Raw genomic sequence first — 22,565 nt, 5'->3', positions numbered from 1 at the left:
TTTTACCAGTAAACCTACGGTCTCATTAGTCTTCTCAACTACCCCTGTGGTTAGGCCAAGTACCCCCAGGAATCCTAGTAACCCTGGTTGGGAACCACTGCCTTACATTATGCTAGAAGCATGTGGGCTATTGTTGGTTCTTCCATTGACGTATCAAACAAATGAGATTAGTTGATATTTGTAAATATTCTGATTCTGTTAGCTACACTGTGTGTTATAAGTGAAAGCATTTTTCCCTGAAGAAAATAAGTCGAATGCGTTATCTCATGTCAAATCAAAGAAGGCCCACTTGGAAATTGGCACCAGTAATGAACTGACCCTTGAAGTCTGATTATCCTCTTTAGTGACGTTAGGCTATGTGATGTGCCTCTGGACCAGAGTTGGACCTGACAGGCTTAAACGCTTTGTTGTTGAGCTTGGGCCAACGCTTTTACTTGGCTGCAGTTTGTAGTATGTTTTGTGTACTGTTTGTACTGTCTGTCCTGCTCTGCCCCTGCAGTTTGGGGTCATGGCATGAACCCTGCCCTTTTAACTGTGTCTGTCTGAACTTCAGTCATGGATATTGGGACTGTAGCCAGTGTGCTCAGAGGCCACCATTTTGACCAGCGTGTTTACAGGGGGGAGCTGCTCTCCTCCACTTATGAAAACAACATACCTCTAGGAGTTTGCAGTGTTTAAGATGACGACCTTGTTATTGTCCCAAAAACTATTCTTCAGCCACCTCCATCCTTCATTATTTGTACCTATTACATTTTTTTGTTGTTGCCTGAGGGATGACTAGCTTCCCACAAAACACTTATCACCCCTCTTTTTTAAACAGTGCTGGCCGGCGCTTGTCACAAAATGCCTGCTCACTTATAAATAGACAAGATCCTGTGGAGAGCAAGTTCATTTGTTCTGTTCTAAGCCCATGATATCACAATCCCTCTGTGCCAGACAATGCCTCAGCGGCATCACAATTAACGTGAAGCCGTCTTTAAATTGAAATGTCACTTGTTGTCACCACAATTAATGACAGATCAACATATCACTAAGATGGAAGAAAAGATTTCTCTTGCCTCCTCAGGAGGAGATGGCTCTTACGACCTGTTATAATGACACATGTTAATTCACTTATAACGGATGTTATGAACTTTAAATTGATGTTAAATGCAACAGTTTGCCTGCATCTGAAGGTGAATTCGCCCCATATGGGCACTTTCTCACTCAGGCAGTGAGAGAAACAGAAGTTTGTCCATTTCCCTCGCATTAGCCTCTCCGTTAAGTGCCGTCTGTTAATTATTGACCAGCAGGCTAGCTCTAACTTAGCACGGAATCGTTTCATAATCACATTCCATGTGATTCTGGAGCACTTGATTCCCTGCTATTGCTAGATTCACATCGCTACCAAATCCAGGACTGCTGACTTCTCAGGCCCCCCTCCAACTTTCTCCCTCCTGAGGCACCATTGTGGTTGTGTTGGTTTCTTCTAGACAGCCTGGCCTGGACATTCTGTTCTTGTTTCTCACAGTCATGTGGTCCCTGAGTGAGTGAGTGAGTGGGGCCAGACGTGGTCCAGGGGGAAAAGCAGCTGGCCTTGGATCAGCCCAGGGATGTCAGTCCAGGTGTGTGGGGTGTGTGTGTGTGGTGGGAGGGGGGGGTGTTTGAAGCTCATCTTCCTCATTGTTCAGCTTGGATTAACATAACCTAAACAATATGATCATATGTGTGCTGGGTGGGTTCCTACCAGGGTATTTGGAAATAGCCACAGGATGGTTTTTCAATACATGCAATACCGTTGAAACTAATTTAATACATTTTCAATACATTTTTATATTTGTTGCTACTTTTTAAGTATATACCTTCAGTTGTGCAATACGATGAAGCAGATCGTGTTCATTTCACCTGTCACGTTATTTTACGTTATGAAGCGTACCGTGGTACTCCAAAACGGTTGAGCCCAGTCACGTGTTTGTTTGTAAATGACACAATTGGATGAAGTGGGAGCATGTGAGTCCAGCTGTTTATTGAAGGGTTGCGTTTTATATTGAAAGCCAACTATGTATTTTTTCTTCAATTGAGTGATCAGGGACGTGCAACTATAGTTTTCCTTCACAGAAAATACATTATCGAAACACATTCGGCAGAAAATAGCTTCGTTTTCATCAGATGACAGCAGAAGTGCAATGACTTTACAATGGAAAATCAAATGTATTTTTTGCAAAAACGGCCTTACAACCGCAGACCACGTGTAACCACGCCAGCCCAGGACTTCCACAACTGTGGGTTTGCACAACCAAATCATTTTGCACAAACTATCAGAAACCATCTCTGGAAAGCTCATCCGTGTGCTCGTCAGCCTCACCAGGGTCTTGACCTGACTGCCGTTCTGTGTCGTAACCGCCTTCAGTGGGCAAGAGCTCACCTTTGAGAGCCACGGGCGAACAGTTTGCTGATGTCAACGTTGTGAGCAGAGTGCCCCATAGTGGCGGTGGGGTTACGGTATAGGCACAATTGCATTTTATCGATGGTAATTTGAATGCACAGAGATACCATGACGAGATCCTAAGGCCCATTGTCGTGCCACCATCACCTCATGTTTCAGCATAATAATGCACGCCCCATGTCGCAATGATCTGTACACAATTCCTGGAAGCTGAAAATGTCCCAATTCTTCCATGGCCTGCATACTCACCAGATGTCACCCGTTGAGCATGTTTGGGATGCTCTGGATCGATGCCTATGACACTGTGTTCCAGTTCCCGCTGCTATCCAGCAACTTTGCACAGCCGTTGAAGGGGATTGGGGCAACATTCCACAGGACACAATCAACAGCCTATCAACTCTATGGGAAGGAGATGTCTCGCTGCATGAGGCAAATGGTGAGCACACCAGATACTGACTGGTTTTCTTGTCCATGCCCCTACCTTTTTTTAAGGTATCTGTGAACAGATGCATATCTGTATTCCCAGTCATGTGAAATCCATAGAGGCATAGTGCGTAATACATTTATTTCAATTGACAGTTTTCCTTATATGAACTGTAACTCAATAAAATCTTAGAAATTGTTGCCTGTTGCAGCATTTATATTTTTGTTCAGTGTACAGTTCCTATTGTTTGTCTTAAAGTTAATATTGCATTTTACTGGAGAAATGTATGCTGGCTACACCAAGAAAACTAGCTACACCGTCAGTCAGAGCGCTGTCTGCTGATGGAATGCCGTTAGTGAATTCTCATCCGAATGGAGAGGTGCAACTGAAGCACAGAGTTTGTCTGATGTCTAGCAGAAATGACAATAAGAAGCATTTTAGATCTGCGTCTACAAAACGCAGCAAGAAATTTCTTATGCGTTTTGTCATTTATTTTTTATTTTTTATGCAGAATTCTGCATTAACGTGACCCCTAAGTTTAACTTGCTAGTTTTCTAAGTAAGTGGCAGAATTTAATAAGGTGACGGGGCATCATTGTGTTATCTTTCTGCAGTTTTTGAGAAGTCAAATCCCTTTTGCATGAGTTATCTGTATCTTGATTTCCTTTTTTCTACTCTGTTCTTGGCCCGTCTGCTCCTCCCCCATAGTCTTTGAGCAGAGCAGGCAGGCTTGTTGCCCAATCGACTCCAGACTCCACACAGACACAGCGTGTACACATGCTGCTCCAGAGCCAGTTCTTCCATCATAAAGCATGAGTCAAAACTTTGTTCATTTGCACAATGTGTCTCGTTCACATTCACTTGTAAATGTCCTAACTCACCAAAAATGACATTCGGTAGCTCCTGCGTTTGGAAAGTATTCAGACCCTTTTTTCACATTTTGTTACGTTACAGCCTTATTCTAAAACGGATTTAAAAAAAAAAAACATCCTCATCAATCTACTCGCAGTACCCCATAATGACAGGTTTTTATACATTTTTGCAAATGTATAAAAATCATCTGAAATACCGTATCTAAATAAGTATTCAGACCCTTTGCTATGAGACTTAAAATTAAGCTCAGGTGCAGCATATTTCGCTAGCATATTTCGCTAGCAGCCTCATGGATATGCGCTCTTGCGTTCATTTTGTTAGCATTCTTGTAGTAGACATCCAATGGGCTTTTTCCCTATTTTAACCAATAGATTGGTCAAAAGAAAAGACGACTCTAGGTCGACCAAGATGTAGTTTAGTCGGAAACAGGCCTATCCAGCAGGCATCCGTCCAGGCCACTGTCAGTAGAGCTCTGCCCCGTAGCATAGGCCTTTCTCTTTTTCATGGACCATGCGTTCCTCGCCCCCTGTGACCAGTGTCAGCTGTCATGTGTGAATGACGCTGCTGCCACCCTGTGCAGCATGGTGGTGTGAAATGGCAGGGATGGGGACGTGGGAGCAGGGCGCTATTTAAGACTGTCTTAACACTCAGTTGTTAAGTAGGCCGTCAGGTCCAGTCCCGGTTCCGCTCGTCCAGAGGGCTCCCCTCATTCCGCACAGTCAATGGCCTGTGACTGCTGACTGATTGCTTCACCAGGCCCAATCCTCCGTCGCTTCCCACTGAACCCTACGCCCAGTCCTGGGGACCTCTCAACCCTACTAAATGGTTGCTTTGCCATTTCTACTTCTCCTTGTCCCCTCAATGTGGGGGCCGATCGATACAGGTCACAGGATTAAATGGAGTGTCTATTAAAGAACCTGTGATGTTACATGCCGCTGTGTTGCATGGGCTTTCTTTGAGTGACAAGTGCAGTTCCTCATCAGATGTGCATAGCTCTACTCTTCCTTTCCTCGTCTCCTTTTCGTCCTTTGTCAACCTTGATCGTTAAAGACCACCATGCCGGTTGGCATGGCTTAGCATGTCTGTGTCACCATGTCATCAACACCCTGAGTCAAAGTCAGTGTTCACCCTTCAGCCAGAAATGATTAGCTCAGGTGACTTTTACTTTCCATCGTGCACTGACTATCAGTCATTCATGCTTTGTCTACCACGCTAATTTGTCGGTCATTGCAGAACGGTAATATTAATTGACATCCAAGATCAAAGTTATCTTTCAGAAGAGATGATTTACCACAGAACATCAAAAGTAATATGATGCTATTGTCAAAGCAGCATTGTCGTACCCCCTCCCCCTCGCTTTCTTTCCTCCTCCTTCCTCCCATTTGATTGAAAACAACGCTATCCTCTGAAGTCTCAGTCCTACTAGTGCAGACTGTGTTCATCTGTGGTGGCTTGGCTGAGTCAGGGACACCTGAACCCAGTCCTAGTCCCTTCACAGACACCGTGCCCAGCATAAAATTAGAATGAGTAGAACGGACATGGCTCTAAAAATCTACAGGAGATTTCACTGTCTGCTCAATAGAAAAGCATTGCTCCACGTGTAGGACTCTGAGAATCAGCCCAATTCTTACAGGTGTTTGAACATCAAAAGTAATATGATGCTATTGTCAAAGCAGCATTGTCGTACCCCCTCCCCCTCGCTTTCTTTCCTCCTCCTTCCTCCCATTTGATTGAAAACAACGCTATCCTCTGAAGTCTCAGTCCTACATGCGGCCTGCAGATGACTCGGATGCTCTTGCTAGTGCAGACTGTGTTCATCTGTGGTGGCTTGGCTGAGTCAGGGACACCTGAACCCAGTCCTAGTCCCTTCACAGACACCGTGCCCAGCATAAAATTAGAATGAGTAGAACGGACATGGCTCTAAAAATCTACAGGAGATTTCACTGTCTGCTCAATAGAAAAGCATTGTTCCACGTGTAGGACTCTGAGAATCAGCCCAATTCTTACAGGTGTTTGATACACGAACATTCAAACATTGACACGGCCGGTCCACCTACCACAGAACATTGCTTTGAATCTACCAAATTGAATTCTATGGCACCCAGACTGCTTTCCCTCGCTAACCCAGAGACTGTCCCTCTCAGCACTGATAAGTGTCTCCACACTCCCCTCTACGCTCCTCCCAGCCGCTGTGGTGAAAGGGGGAAAACGCACAGCACCGATGGCCAGTGTGTGTTTGCATTTTGTTCCCTGTCAACGAGAGAGTGAAATAGAGGAGGAAGGAAGGGAAGAGGGAGATTGACACACAGGGAGAAATTGGGGTCAGACTGCACTAGCTTGCGCAGTAAACCCTTCTGAAGGAGTATTAACGTAGACGTACTCCAGAAATGCCATTTTCCCCTCTGTAAAAATATTCAGTAGGGAGCTTTAGGCCGTATCTAGAGGTAAAAGGAGGCATTACTGTCAGCTTAAAGGTCAAATTTGTTTACATCCTGATTTAGATGACCGCTACAGTGCCATCTGAAAGCATTCACACCCCTTGAAAAAAATGTTTTAAGCCTGAATTAAAATAGATTTAAATTTAGGTTTTGCGTCAGTGGTCTACTCACACTACCCCATCATTTCAAAGTGGAAATATGTTTTTATGAAATGTTTACAAATTCATTAAAAATGAAAAGTTGAAATGTCAAAGTATTCAACCCTTTGTTATGGCAAGCCTAAATATGTTCAGGAGTCAAAATTTGCTTAAGTTGCATGGATTGTTGAATAACTACCTCATCACTGTACCACATACATACAATTATTTGTAAGGTCCCTCAGTCGAGCAGTGAATTTCAAACACCGATTCAACCACAATACAAAGCGTTGTGTTTGGGGAAAATCCAACACATCACTGAGTACCACTCTTCATATTGTCAAGCATAGTGGTGGCTGCGTCATGTTATGGGTATGCGTGTCATTGGCAAGGACTAGGAAAAAAAATTCTAGGATCAAATTAACCGGAATGGAGCCAAGCACTGGCAAAAACCTGGCTGTCTGCTTTCCAACAGACACTGGGAGACAAATTCACCTTTCAGCAAGACCGTAACCTAAAACACAAGGCCACTGGAGTTGCTTACCAAGAAGACCATAAATGTTCCTGAGTGGCCGAGTAACAGTTTTGACTTAAATCGGCTTGAAAATCAATGGCAAGACTTGAAAATGGCTGTCCAGCAATGATCAACAGTCAACTTGATAGCTTGAAGACTTTTTTTCCATAAAATAATGTACAAATATTGTACACTCCAGGTGTGCAAAGCTCTTTAGAGAATTACCCAGAAACACTCACAGCTGTAACCGCTGCCAAAGGTGATTCTAACGTGTTGACTAGGGTGTATTTCATGTTCAGTAAATTTGCCAAAAATAAATGAAAACATGTTTACATTTTGTATTTATGCGGTATTGTGTGTAGATGGGTGAGAAAGAAAAACACTTTCATTTTGAATTCCGGCTGTAACACAATGTGGATTAAGTCAAGGGATATGAATACTTTCCGAAGGAACTGTAGGTTTACTGCAGAATATAAAATGCACACATAGACTGGCCCAGAGCCATGTACAGTGCATTTTGAAAGTATTCAGACCCCTTGACTTTTGACATTTTGTTATGTTACAGCCTTATTCAAAAATGGATGCGAAAAAAGTATATTTAATCAATTTTAGAATAAGGCTGTAACGTAACAAAATGTCAAAAGTCAAGGGGTCTGAATAGTTTCCGAATGCACTGTGTTTAGACTGGCCCTTCCCTGCTGCCCTACCAAGACCAGAAACACAATAGGGACGACGACTTCTCCGTTCAGGCCCCAGGAGAAGCGAGCGGGTTCTGCCTGTTTCACCAGGGCTCAGTTTAATGGCCTCAAATTCTTTGTCCTCTTCATATGTCAAGGATTATCCCCAGCTAAGGTGTGTGTGCGTCAGTGGATTGGCCTACTCATAAGGTAGCCCTTACGATATGATCGGATGGTTATGATTTGATTAGGTTCCCCAGTAGCCGACGCCAATGGCGACGGGGTCCGACAACAAAAACAACAGAAAAACAGACAAAAATACTTTTAATCCATTTCAAACATTAACAGATATATATATATAATTTAAAGACAAATGGTGAGGTAGGTGGTGTGGGAAAGGCTGACCTTTGGTTGGTTTGACCACTTGGGGTTTTACGTCAGTGCAACATGACAAGCTATGTCCCATATTCGACACAGTATATTTGATTTTCAGCTTGACTCTTCACTGTGTGCTTTATGTCTCCTCTTCAGTTGTGTTTAGAGGCACATTTTCAAAGCCACATTTTCCTGTGCTTGTTGAAGCCTAATCGTAAAGTAAGAGAAGAATGTTATGACACTACTCTCCCTTTTGGCCTGTGCTTTCGTTCTAGTTCTCCCAACCTGGCGTGTTAGTGCAAAGGCAGTGGTGGGAAGAGTACCCAATTTGTCATACTTGAGTAAAAGCTTACGATACCTTTTTAATAGATACTGACTTAAGTGAAAGTAACCCAGTAAACTACTACTTGAGTAAAAGTCTAAAAGTATTTGGTTTTAAATGTACTAAATCTAAGTATCAAAAGTAAATATTATCGCTAAAATATACTTAAGTGTAAATCATTTCAAAGTCCTTATATTAAGCAAACCAGACGACATCATTTTTTTGTTTAAAAAAAAAGTCTTTACGGATAGCCAGGGGCCCGCTCCAACACTGACATCGTTTTCATTTACAAATGAAGCATGTGTTTAGTGAGTTTACCAGATCAGAGGCTGTAGGGATGACCAGGGATGTTCTGTTGATAATTGTATAAATTAGGCCATGTTATTGTCCTGCTAATTATTCAAAATGTAGTGAGTATTTTTGTGTCAGGGAAAATGTATGGCGTAAAAAGTACATACTTTTTCTTTAGGAATGTAGTAAAGTAAAAGTCAAAAATATAAATAGTAAATTACAGATACCCCCAAAAACTACTTAAGTAGTACTTTTAAGTATTTTTACTTAATTGCTTTCCACCACAGTGCGAAGGGATCAGGGCCAAGTGTCTAACCCTTTCTAGACTAATTCTATGCCGCACCCTCAGTGGAAATGCCTGCCTTCTACCCTCTTTCTCAGTGCCCTGCCTGTATTCCCTCCATTCTTCACCCCTGCCTCACTTCCACGTCTGCTTACCCTCTGTTTCCCTTCCACCTTTTCTGTCTCCCTCCTTCCTCCTGTTTTTCTCTCCCTGAATTCTGTGCTGTCAGTCAGTTTAGCGGAGCTCCTCGGTCTCTGTCCTTCGTTCCTTCCTTTCTTCTTCCCAATCATCCATATCTACCTTACACACCTGCCTGACTGACTGTCGTTCAGTCCAGCCCTCTCCACCCAGTAAGTGGTCATACTGTTTTTCATTACTCCCATCCTCCCTCGTTCCCTTATCTGGTTTCTCTTATTCACATCTGTACTCTGCCATGTAGGCCTACAGTGTGTGTGTGCCCGGACAGGCAGTGAAGTGATGGTACCATGTCTCTATGGCAGTTTAGAGTGCCTTCAGAAAGTATTCACACCCCTTGACTTTTTCCCCAAAAATGTGTGTTACAGCCTGAATTTAAAATTGATTACATATAGATTGTATTTGTCACTGGCCAACACACAATACCCCATAATGTCAAAGTGGTATTGTGTTTTTGGAAATGTTTTGATGTGGGTGCCATCTTGCTCCGTTCGTATTTGTGAACCCATTGATGAACCTATTGATGGCAAAGAAACCCCTTTGACTTCAACTTGTTGTGCGATGGTGTTTGAAAAATGGTATGTTAGATCTTTTTGCTGATGATTTCATCCAAAACATTGGCTCATCGAGGGCTGTGAGATGCCGAAGGGCAAGTTCCGGCTGAAAAGTGCCCGTTGCCAAACACCCGAGGGTGGATAGCACTTGGATGTGAACCAGAATGACATGTTTGCCTTTCTAAAGTAGGTCTTTCATCCTCGCAAAAATTGTATGAGATTGGTTTGGAAAACGATATCTGTTGAGCCAGTCTGTATTTTCTGTAAAAAAAAAAAAGTCTCACCTGTCTCTAAAAACATGCTCTCTACTAAATGCATCTTGTGCCAAATCTTCCAGTTGAGCAAGATCAGCCATCTCTCATTCGATTTCCCATTATCTCAGTCTCTTATAGTATTTCAACAATGGTTTCTCAATCACACATACTTCTAATTTAACAAATTACTGGACTTTATATGGAGTATTATACACTGCTCAAAAAAATAAAGGGAACACTTAAACAACACAATGTACCTCCAAGTCAATCACACCGAGATGAGATCCTCAGACCCCTTGTGAGACCATATGCTGACACATGCACATTTGGGGCCTGCTGGAGGTCATTTTGCAGGGTTCTGGCAGTGCTCCTCCTTGCACAAAGGCGGAGGTAGCGGTCCTGCTGCTGGGTTGTTGCCCTCCTCCTCCACGTCTCCTGATGTACTGGCCTGTCTCCTGGTAGCGCCTCCATGCTCTGGACACTATGCTGACAGACACAGCAAACCTTCTTGCCACAGCTCGCATTGATGTGCCATCCTGGATGAGCTGCACTAAATGAGCCACTTGTGTGGGTTGTAGACTCCGTCTCATGCTACCACTAGAGTGAAAGCACCGCCAGCATTCAAAAGTGACCAAAACATCAGCCAGGAAACATAGGAACTGAGAAGTGGTCTGTGGTCACCACCTGCAGAACCACTCCTTTATTGGGGGTGTCTTGCTAATTGCCTATAATTTCCACCTTTTGTCTATTCTATTTGCACAACAGCATGTGAAATTTATTGTCAATCAGTGTTGCTTCCTAAGTGGACAGTTTGATTTCACAGAAGTGTGATTGACTTGGAGTTACATTGTGTTGTTTAAGTGTTCCCTTTATTTTTTTGAGCAGTGTAGTAACAAATGCACTGATGTGGTCAAATTCTAATGATATAGCCTGCCAATATGTTCCATGATTTCACAATGAAATTGAAAAATTATTGAATTATTACTCTCACATTTTCAACATATCTACACTTGACAAGCAGTTCCCTTATTCCACCATTTGACACTGTGCGGTACGCATTGTCATGGCTATGTGTAAATTCTCAAGCAAATGTTCATATTGATAAATCTCACACTTTGAGTAGAAATGATCCCCAGCATGGTTACGCACATACTTGTGCCTTAGCATGATTGATAAATGAGGCCCCAGGTGTGCAAAGCTCTTAGAGACTTACCCAAAAAGACTCACAGCTGTAAACGCTGCCAAAGGTGATTCTAACGTATTGACTCGGGGTTGAAGACTTATATAATCAAGATACTTTTGTGTGTATATATAGTGTATGTGGACACCCCTTCACATGAGTGGATTCTGCTATTTCAGCCACACCCATTGCTGACCGGTGTATAAAATCAAGCACACAGCCATGCAACCTCCAGAGACAAGCATTGGCAGTAGAATGGCCTTACTAAAGAGCTCAGTGACTTTCAACGTGGCACTGCCATAGGATGCCACCTTCTCCACAAGTCCGTTTGTCAAATTTCTGCCCTGCTAGAGCTGCCCACTAAGTGCTGTTATTGTGAAGTGGAAACATGTAGGAGCAACAACAGCTCAGCCGAGAAGTGGTAGGCCACACAAGCTCACAGAACGGGACCGCTGAAGCGCATAGCGCGCTTAAATCGTCTGTCCTCGGTTGCAACACTCACTACTGAGTTGTAGTAACGTCAGCACAATAACTGTTTGTCAGGAGCTTCATGAAATGGGTTTCCAGGGCCAAGCAGCCGCACACAAGCCTAAGATCATCATGCGCAATTCCAAATGTCGGCTAAAGTGGTGTAAAGCTCGCCGCCATTGGACTCTGAATCTGGGTTTGGCGGATTCCAGGAGAACGCAACCTGCCTCAATGCATAGTGCCAACTGTAAAGTTTGGTGGAGGAGGAATAATGGTCTGGGGCTGTTTTTCAAGGTTCGGCCTAGGCCCCTTATTTCCAGTGAAGGGAAATCTTAACGCTACAGCATACAATGACATTCTAAATGATTCTGTGCTTCCAACTTTGTGGCAACAGTTTGGGGAATGCCCTTTTCCTGTTTCAGCATGACAATGCCCCCATGCACAAAGCGAGGTCCATACAGAAATGGTTTGTTGAGATCGGTGTGGAAGAACTGACGTCAACCCCATTGAACGTCTTTGGGATGAATTGGAACGCCGACCGCGAGCCAGGCCTAATCGCCCAACATCAGTGTCCGACCTCACTAATGCTCTTGTGGCTGAATGGAAGCAAGTCCCTGCAGCAATGTTCCAACATCAGTGGAAAGCCTTCCCAGAAGAGTGGAGGCTGTTATAGCAGCAAAGGGGGGGACCAACTCCATGTTAATACCCATAATGTTGGAATGAGATGTTTGACGAGCAGATGTCCACTTACTTTTGTTCATGTAGTGTGTATTAGTGTTTGTTTAAAAAAAAAAAAAAAAAAAAAAGATTATTCTTCCATTTTGACTGTTTTTTCCCCGTGTAGACTAAAGACATCCATTTTAATCCGAATTCTTAACACGAGCTTCATAAACACAACCAAATTATTGTTTTTGCAATAGCATATATGAAATCATTTTTTGACTGTTTTGAATGTTGACGTCCAAAATATGTCCATGGCTTGAAGGGGTCCCTCAAGGCCTTTCTAGTGTTCATTTATGTGATGTAGGCCTATTGATTAGAATCAGCAAGCTAAGCTTACAAGCTGGGAGAGGAGGCTCGGCAGCAGCACTTGACGGCTTTATGAAGGCTGGCCAATACCTACAGTAGTGTTGTAATCGCATAGCAGCCCCAGAGACTGACTGTACGGGTTCTCTTTTTTTTTTTTCTCTTTTGTTCACGCCTCGCCTGGCCACCTCACCACCGAGGTGAATTCTGTCATTGTTTTTAACATGTAGCCTAATCAGGGACCGTCTGTTGATGAACAACGTTAGCTTGAGCTCATGAAATATTGGTCAATGGCTCAAACACCTGCATTTGTGGTGAACATTATAGGCTACATTGTTCCTGGTGGCATACATTTAAATAAGCCTAACTGCATAACAAAGAAAAATAATGAATAAGAACGCAAATGTCTTCCTTGAGCATTGTCATCATTTTTTGGGGACAAATAACTTCTCTTTCACAACAGCGCCAACAAGTCCCACAGGTATTTTTTTTATGGCCTTTGTGCAAACAGGTTATTAATGTCAGCTATAGGTAATCCTGTTTGGGTTGTGCCTGCTGCCTGCACATTGTTTTGTCTTTAAGGAGGGGTAAAATGGTGTATTCGGCACAGTTTGGCTTGTCCTCGGAGCATCTCCCTTTCAAACTGTATGTTGGTTTTAGAAGTCTTGTTTAGATCCAGGAATTGTGCAATACAGCTCACCCCCACCTTCTCCATACAGTAGGGTTTGTGCTGTAGGATTGGACGATATTATGATATAATTGGAAATCAACTATGTTTGACAGACATCGTTGACTGCAATGAATGGAAGCAAGTCCCTGCAGCAATGTTCCAACATCATCTAGTGGTGATGTTGGAACATATTATTTTTTTAATGTTTTTTTATAGTTTTTACACATGATAGTTTAACCTATGCAGCAGGCAGCGCACAACAGGGCAGCTCACAGCTGGGCGACATGCCAAATGGCCTACCTATTCCTATTTGCCAAAGCCCTTTTCAATAAATATGTAGGTAGACTTAGCCAACTATTAATGCAATAAGTAGGCCTACAATGTAGGTTGTAGACAGCGAAGAGTGCCAAAAGCTGCATTTTCCCATGTCGCCATTTTATTTGAATGTGACTTGTTGGTCTAAGCATATCTTTCATGATCAACTTTCAAATGTATTCGGAGGACCGTAACAGAGTTTTATATCTCAGAAAGTTATGTTTGTGAATAGCCTAAATAAAAACATGATATGGTAATAATGAGAGAGAACCAACAATTGCAAGATAGAAAAATCGAATGGAAGTTTAAACAAACGTGACAAGTTCCTGGCCTCCACCTGACCAATGTTTTAGGAAAAACAAATTGTGTGCAGCCGGAAAATCCTTGCAAACCAAACAGCCAGAAATATAGGCCTAGACTAGACTACTGTCAGTAAAATGTGCGGTTAACATTACTTGTACAAGTTAAACAGATATGGATATATTGTGGAAGTGTTTTATTAATATCCTTGAATTGTGCAACGGGCATTACATAAGCTCTCACAGCAGCGCTTATGGGAACAAAAAATAAATGTTGCCTATAAAAAATTCAAATAAAACATTTTGGATAGGCTACAAAATAAATAAAGTTAACAAAATATGTATGACAAACGTATTTTCACTGTAATTTATTTGGTTAAGACACAACAGAATATTCTAGCCTGGCTACATTTATTTTGAATGAGACGCATCTGTGAATACAGGCTTTGAAAATGAAACCGAAAGTGCAATAAAGAACCATTTGGGCTGTTTTTCTTGTCATTTTATATTAACCTACCTAAAGGTTTCTGGCAAGGAACACAAGAATGTTCACCTTTTTCTGGCTTTAAGACTGCGGTGTGGGGTAACAATATTACCTGCTGTAAGGTCGACTGAAAACAAGTTCAGACGGAACGCTTTTTGCACATATGTAGAGGTATTTGAGGGCGACGCTGGCCAAGAGCGGAAAGCGACCCTCATTCCCTCACTATCCTGCCAGTGGGTCATCATCTCCTCCGATTCCATTTTAGTGTGACTTTGCTTAGCTCTCCCAAGAGACTGCCCAGTGACGTCTTCTATGGTCGACGTGCACGCTCGATCTCAGTTGAAATTGTTCTTAATCACCACTGAAAGGGTCTCGTATCACACTGTAGGCCTACAACGTTTGGTACCAAATCATCATTCAGAGTTATCGTTACCACATATCACCATATGATTGGTTTATTTATTTATTTGCCCGCAAGAAAATACAATATTGGATAAACGATTTCCACATTGTAGTCGAATTATTTAGACTTTAATCGGTGGTTTGAGTGACAGGCTGCATTACAGATCGTTTACTGGGTTGCTAGGCAAGGACGCTCTACCCCCGCCCTGGGTAAAAAAAATTTTTTTTAAAGACGATACAATTGTATATCAACGATGTTTGGACAGGTCGATGGGATGACGTGTCATTCCAGGCATCAACCAACCCTATTGTGCTGCTTAAAGGTGAATTAGTGCTCGTGCTGTTGCAGTTAAACTCTCAGATTACTGTGGGATGGGAACAGCCCAGACTTTATGGCCCTGTAGCTTTTATTGCACATCTTTACCTGCTTCTATTTACCTTGAGCTGTATCCGGCCAGGGAGCTGTATGGTACACAGTGTGGCCCTGGCTTCTCAACAGAACACACTCTCCCACTTTTACTCCAGTTCCTTACTTGCTGAGAACTAGTTCTCTAGAGTACTGAGAATAGGTAACAAAGTGATGATATCGTGTGTGTGTGTGTGAGGCGTGCTCTGAGAACCAGGGGAGTTTCTCCACCTCTGGGCTGTTGGAATGTGCTACCTTCCTGCGACTCACGTCTCTTTCCCCCCTCCAGAAAGAGTGTACACTCCTGCTCGACAACAACCCTGCAAGCTAGGCCTAATGCTTTCCCAAGGACACGGTGTACACCTAAGCATGCACACACACACACACACACAGAGCGTTGACAGGAGCTGACATGAGCCTCAGGGCTGTTGCAACAGGAGCCACAGGTAGAGCTGAAAGGGTTTGTGTGCAGGGTGTAATTGGGGTTAACAATTGAACATAAGAAAAAGCATGTAGCAGTAGTAAGTCTTACATGAAAATGTTCACTGTTCTGACCATTTGAAGGATGCGTAATACGTCTTTGGATCTCCTGTAATTATGTTGGGGGGGGGGGGGGGGGGGGGCACGAGGAGGAAGGAAAGCAAGCGATATGTTCTATGGTGAAGTTGAGAGTTTTGGGTGTGTTCTGTTTAAGGAATGGTCTTAATGTGAGGGGGAGGGATGGTGAAGGTGATTTCACAATCTGCTTCTGGATATTTATTTTTGAAGGGAGATGCTCGATCTCCGTCAGTTTGAGGAGATCTCATAATAGACTGTATTGTATTTTGGAGACGGGCGACTATTGAGACTGCTTTATTGAGTTGCTGCCTGCCCTGGATGTCCAGCCAGGTGATTCTAATACAATACAGCCCCTCCTGGATCAACAGGTGTGTGTGTGTGCGCACAGAGAGGTAGACAAGGCAAGCACACGCACGCTCTGTCACACACACTCACTCACCCTCTTTTCAGACGCATTTTGTTTTGCCTGCTTTTTAAAGCCTTATCCCTCTGTCGCCTGCTCCGCCGTATCCAGATCAGTCCTGATATAGCACAGCCTGGGCCTAACAGTTGATGCCCTGAGCCTTTTTATCAGTGTGTGAGTGAGTGGTAGGTGTGTTGCATAAGCAGCGCAGCCCTGGCTCTGTCTGTGTGCTTTCCAGGGCCCTTTTAGAGCAGGCTGTTGTTCATTCAGTCTGCGTCTGATGGCAGGCAGAGCAGAGCCTCATGATGCTGATCACTGGTTGGGCCTGTATGGCCTGCAGGGGAGCTTTAGTTCTGCTTCTATCTGAAATGGACTATCTGTTTTGATTGCATGCGTTCGTGGGAAAGCTTAACAACTGCACTATTTAGTGTCGAGAAACGCACACACATACACATACAGTTGAAGTCGGAAATGTACATACACTTAGGTTGGAGTCATTAAAACTAGTTTTTCAACCACGACACAAATTTCTTGTTAACAAACTATAGTTTTGGCAAGTCGGTTAGGACATCTACTTTGTGCATGACACAAGTAATTTTTCCAACATTTGTTTACAGACAGATTATTTCACTTATAATTCACTGTGTCACAATTCCAGTGGGAGTTTACATACACTAAGTTGACTGTGCCTTTAAACAGCTTGGGAAATTGAAGCAACATCTCAAGACATCAGTCAGGAAGTTAAAGCTTGGTCGCAAATGGGTGTTTCAAATTGACAATAACCCCAAGCATACTTCCAAAGTTGTGGCAAAATGGCTTAAGGACAACAAAGTCAAGGCATTGGAGTGGCCATCACAAAGCCCTGACCTCAATCCTATAGAAAGTGTGTAGGCAGAACTGAAAAAGCGTGTGCAAGCAAGGAGGCCTACAAACCTGACTCAGTTACACCAGCTCTGTCAGGAGGAATGGGCCAAAATTCACCCAACTTATTGTGGGAAGCTTGTGGAAGGCTACCTGAAATGTTTGACCCAAGTTAAACAATTTAAAGGCAATGCTACCAAATACTAATTGAGTGTATGTAAACTTCTGACCCAGTGAGAATGTGATGAAAGAAATAAAAGCTGAATGAAATCATTCTCTCTACTATTATTCTGACATTTCACATGTTTTAAATATAGTGGTGATCCTAACTGACCTAAGACAGGGAATTTTGTACAAGTATTAAATGTCAGGAGTTGTGAAAAACTGAGTTGAAATATATTTTAAATGTAATTGGCTAAAGTGTATGTAAACTTCCGACTTCAACTGTGTGTGTGTGTTACACTTTCCCCAGTGTCTTTGTTTCTATCTCTGTAACACACAGCGTCGACGTCTGGTGGTGCTCCCTGGTCATGAGTTATTTGGGCTGTGATTTGGAGAATATGGACACACACGCCGACTAACATGTTTGCACCCATCCATGCTCCTCGGTCTCTTAAACATACACACGCTTGTAGACACAGTAAGCCTAACTGTGGGATGTCCCCTGGCGACTCATTGCTGTTAGAATGACTGATAAAAGCCTCAGGTTTCCTCAAAGCCACTAAGGACAAAGCGTTATCTGTGTCTTGTGGATGCGTTTCAAAGGGCTCTGATGGGTGAAGATCCCACGCGACAAAAACACCACGGCAGCGCCCTGAATGTCTATGTTTGAACCATACTGTTCGGAGTCTCTGTGCATTTTAATTTCTTCAACGTTCACCGTCTTCAACAATCCGTAGCCTGGTCCCAGATCTGTTTGTGCTTTTGCGCGATCCATCGTCATTGGCAAGGTGAACATAACAATTCCTTTATGAGTTGGCAGGAGAGCAGAAACAGACTGGCACCTAGGCTAAGAGGATGACTGGCCTGTCACTCGGGAGCGGGGATAGAATGACAGTGCGAGATTCAGCTGAAGGGTGGGGAAGGAGAGCGGGAGGACCTTTATGACTTGTGTGCGCACACAGACTCACAGCATATGCATACACTTGAGACACACACCCACACCTGTCCCTTTTGTCTGCGTTTCTCTCATTAGTCTATATGAGCTGAAACAACTGGGCGGAATCTGGACCACAGTCATCTGACCAGTTAGCCCTGAGAGAGCGAGAGGGTCTCTCACACACACGTGCGGGCTGGACTCTTTAGAAAGCTGCAGTACAGAGGCACATCGGAGGGTCTCCACGGTGTGCCCCTCGCTCCACTGATGAGCCAGATGCAGTCTGAACACTCACATCAGCCATTTATAGCGAGGGAATCTGGTTGGCTTCGTTTCCTGTCCATTAGCTAAGCAGATTGCAAATCCCATATACTTACTGTGCCTCAAAATACCTCATGCTCTCCTTGTGTATGACTCACTCAGCCACCAAGGGAGATGTTTTTTAATGTGTGATATCGCTGAACGTTTTTGACAGATTTTTACTCGCCAGTTGCATGTGTTTTTTTTTTTTATATAGAGGTGAGAACGTAGCCAGGTAAATGTGATAATGTTATGTCACCATGTTGTCAATCGTACTGTGCTATAATGTCTGTGACGCAAACTGATGTCGTCAACAGGCCACCTTTAGAGTATCGACGTGTGTGTAATCATGTTGTCACCATTGTTGGAATAACTCTCTTGTTTTTCAGCCCAGAATGTGACGGTGGATGAGATTCTCTCTGCCTACAGACAGGCCTGCGTGAAACTCAACTGTAAACCCATCCCCAAAGTGCTTAAACAGATGCAGGTAAACTTGAATGAAATACACTTACACACACACACACACACACACACAGAGATATAGACCTCATATCCAAAGAAGAAACTGACACAGGTTAGCCCAAACAAAGTAGGCTTTTAATAGTTTGTGGATCCACAGTAACACACACACACACACACTCACTCATTCTCCATGCCACTATTTCAGTAGCCTAATAACAGCACTGAAACACTAGACTTAATTCAGGCTTTATTAGCTTTTAGTCTTGTCGTGGAGCTGGATTAAGCCTATATCTGGACTTTTAAATCCCCAACACCATCACCACCTCATCAAAATCGGGTACCAGTGGAACCCTCTCTCACCCTGGCACCCAATCAAACACCACCTGACCTCAAACCACCCTGCTGGGGCAGCTCACTCACACCCACCGTGGGAATTGTCATGGAGCTAGCTGGGCTTTGCTGACAGCAGCAGGGGGATTGATGTGCTGTGTCTGTCTGGTTTGTTGATGTTTGTTGTTTTCCGTTTGCCGGCCTTGTGCTCTAATCCCTAATAATAAGTAGCTCCTGGGGTCTGATAGGGAATGCCTCGACTCTGTTTTCTTTTTTGAAATACCGGTGCCGTGTGTGTGTCCACACATTAACGTGTTAATGCAAGAGTAGGCATTGTTTGTTTTTCATTCAGTTGAAAGCCTGTTATGCAGACACTTTGTCTTGGCAACAGGAATGAATGGAGAAACCCGTGAAAGGCCTATTTCACCTTAAGCGTCTGGAGGGCTCATGAATGTATAACAGATTATGACACGGGCCATGGCTGTTTGTACTGGGCTTATCACTGTCGTTCTACTGTCCAATAGTCTTTCTTCCTTTCCGTTCGCGTGAGAGGTCGACCAATGCCGTATTGATACCATGATATTTGCTTGTGAAGAACGAGAGACAAAATGGACAAAAATGCAATCACAGATGGAATGGAATGGCAGATGGAAATGAAGAGCCAGGCCGAGGCACAGCCATAAGTAGCATAAGAGAGGGTGTGTGTGACTCCTAGTGTAAGTTGCCACGGTTTCCTGCCCAGCGACCGCACACTCCAGAATGTCTCTGTCTGCTGTGCCGTGTCATTGGAAAGTTTTGAGTGTTTGCGGGAAGTGCTTGGTTAAATAAAGGTTCAATTTAATTATACAGAACTCTTTCCGCCCATCCACCTTCCCTTAACACACTCGCGCATACACTCACACATGCACACAGACATTCTCAAACACACACCCTTGCACAGTACAAACACACACACACTCTTAAGCTAAAGCAGCCTACTGTAAACATTCTGTTGATGGTCAATAGACACCCTGTTGATGGTCAATAGACACCCTGTTGCTTGCGTACAGAACTATGGGCATGTTTTTTTTTTAATACCCACAGTAGCTTCCTGAAGTCTCCTGAGCAGGTTGTCCTTCTCTGTTGTGTGTCTCGTCTTAGGAAGACAATGGGCGTCAGGGTGTGTGTGTGTGTGGGATGGCGGTTTAAATCCGCAGTTGTGTGAGGATGAGCTCATAGGGACGAGTCAGAGGGTGAGTGACAGAAGGGCTGGCGGCAGGATGGGGAGTGCAGCTACACGTGATCAAATGTTGTCCTATTTGTCACATGCGCCGAGTACAGCAGGTGTAGACCTTACCGTGAAATGCTTACTTACAAGCCCTTATCACTGTTGGATGTTTGCGGTTCGCACTGCCCACACACACGCACACACACACACACACACACATACTGTGCAAACACACATGTTCTTGGTGGAAGAATTGCCTCCCTTTCCTTCTCTCTCAACCCCTTGTACTGTCGCCTGTCTACCCCTCCTGCACCTCTCTACCTCGCGCATTCCTCGCAAGAAAAACCTTGCTCAATCCGCCTCCTCTCTCTCTTGTGACGGAGGCTCAGGGAATCTCCCGTCACCGCACTCAGGCGGTGTTTAGTCATTGGTGAGAGAGAGGGTGACATCGCGCACACTTGTGGAAAGACTCATCACTGCGCTAAGTTGGCCTTCTGCTCGGGCCTTAAATAAAGGCCGGGTAACTTTCCACTGTGGGGTTAACAGCCAGTGAATACACCGTCGTCAGTGTGTTGGCTGCTGGTCTGCTCTGATCCACGGCCCGGTTTTTCTGCTTAGTCATCCTTGAAAGAAACGGCTGTATAAACATACCCGTCAAAAAAAAAATGGCTGCCAAGAAAGAGGTGTTTAGTTTCCCCCCCCCTTCCCTTTAAATACACTTTTTATTTTGTGTGTACTGTGCACGTGGTGTTCAGCCAGGGGCCTACAGGTTACCTACATTAAGTGTGTGTGTGTTTAAGGGGCTCTAGCCTATTCAGCGTCTGTGTGTGGAATACCTGAGCCTCAGTAGCCCCAACCAGAGCCCCGGGGCTTAGACGCTTGGCACGCCTGTGTCACATTTCTGTCTCCGCTGCTCCGCCTCGGCACAAGGACATTCAATCTCCCCCTCTGTCACACACGCACAACTATAGATGTGTACGCACATGTCCACACACGCTCAAGAATACGCACACTCATAAGGATACAGATGTTCACTTTGGCATACTCGTTAAGGTCTATAGAACTACACTCATTATTCAGGGACAGACATACCTGCGGCCAAACAGTCCTATTATGTCCTATTGTGGAGGCCTGTGCAGTGCCGTATCGGGTTCCTTTTCCATAGTTCCTCGCTCGCCTCTCTGAGACACACACAATCACCCCAGGTAGAAGAGTGGAGGACCTGCCAATCCCAGAACGCCACGGAGGGTCACACACCATCAGCCCCAGAAAGTTGTTCACTCAGATGAATGTATCTGTACCTGAATGGGTGACACACACACACACACACTATGCAGTGCCTCAGTGGGTCTTACGCGTCTTCACTGTGTGCTGCTCACACGCACTCTCACACACCTGACTAGGTCTGTCTTTCCTCTCACACCGTCACATTCACATGCATCTGCTGTAGGCTTCTGGCAACATAGTATATTGTGCTAATGGCTGTGTATTCTTCATGGCAAGTAACTAAACAAGCTGTAGTTTAAAGTACAATGACTTTTTAATTTTCTCAAGAAGGGTGTGTTTGTCTGGGCTGAAGTGTCTGTCAGTATCGCCTGCAGACAGTCAAAACCACCTGAAGGCTATAGGGCCAGGGGACTATTTGCTTTAGTCTGTTTTCCAAAACAAACAGGGAGCAAATGGAAAGGTCATTGTTTTTCTGCGGTCTGTAGTTTCTCACACGAATGGCTGTCTGGCTGGGCTATATTCAGATCCTAGCAGAGCTTCAGGGCCGTGATCCATTCTTAGCTATCTATCGCTGCTGATCTTGGACAGACTTGGCTGTATTTCTCATCTGCAATTTTTAAGTATTGACCGTAACCTATGAACGGATGGCCCTAATTTTGCTCTTGGTTGTGTAGATCACATACCCTGAAAATACACTCCGGTGTACTTTGCTTTTGATATGAGGACATAGGTCTGTTTAGCTACTGTTATCAGCGGTGACTATCTGACAAGCAGCCGGTGGTGGGGGAGGTGAGGTTATTGAGTTCATGTTCACCGTGCCGTGTAGTGCAGCGCAATGGGATTTGCTGGGGGGGGTGGTAGGGAGGGCGACAGGGTTGGAGGTGGGCTGGGATGCATCGGCGTTATGACACTAACTGTGCAGAATAGAATTGGTTGCTGTGGAGTGAGGACACATGCGTCACGTAAACAGACTTGTGGGTCGTGTAGAGATGTGACTGAGGGCAATTCCCGCCACGGGCCTCTATAACACGCTGTAATCGCAATGTGTCCAGCTCCGGTTTCATGGACCTGCTACATTTCAGATGACACTATTTTCCTTGTCCTTTTGAT

At 44.1% G+C, this 22,565-nt stretch overlaps 1 protein-coding gene across 4 annotated transcripts in view; it reads left to right on the top strand.

The window, feature by feature from the left end:
• LOC129821840 (protein phosphatase 1 regulatory subunit 37-like) overlaps positions 1–22,565 on the top strand; it is a 48,433-nt gene that overhangs the window by 8,362 nt on the left and 17,506 nt on the right. For all 4 annotated transcript variants that reach the window (XM_055879528.1, XM_055879529.1, XM_055879526.1 and 1 more), the window contains exon 2: positions 18,619–18,716. In XM_055879528.1, coding sequence (XP_055735503.1) covers positions 18,619–18,716 — 98 coding nt within the window. The remainder of the gene's footprint in view (positions 1–18,618; positions 18,717–22,565) is intronic.

The sequence above is a fragment of the Salvelinus fontinalis genome, chromosome 24 (genome assembly GCF_029448725.1).
Source record: "Salvelinus fontinalis isolate EN_2023a chromosome 24, ASM2944872v1, whole genome shotgun sequence".
NCBI lineage: Eukaryota > Metazoa > Chordata > Actinopteri > Salmoniformes > Salmonidae > Salvelinus > Salvelinus fontinalis.
The sequence above is the reverse complement of the archived record's forward strand: the minus strand, read 5'-3'. Positions and strand labels throughout refer to the sequence as shown.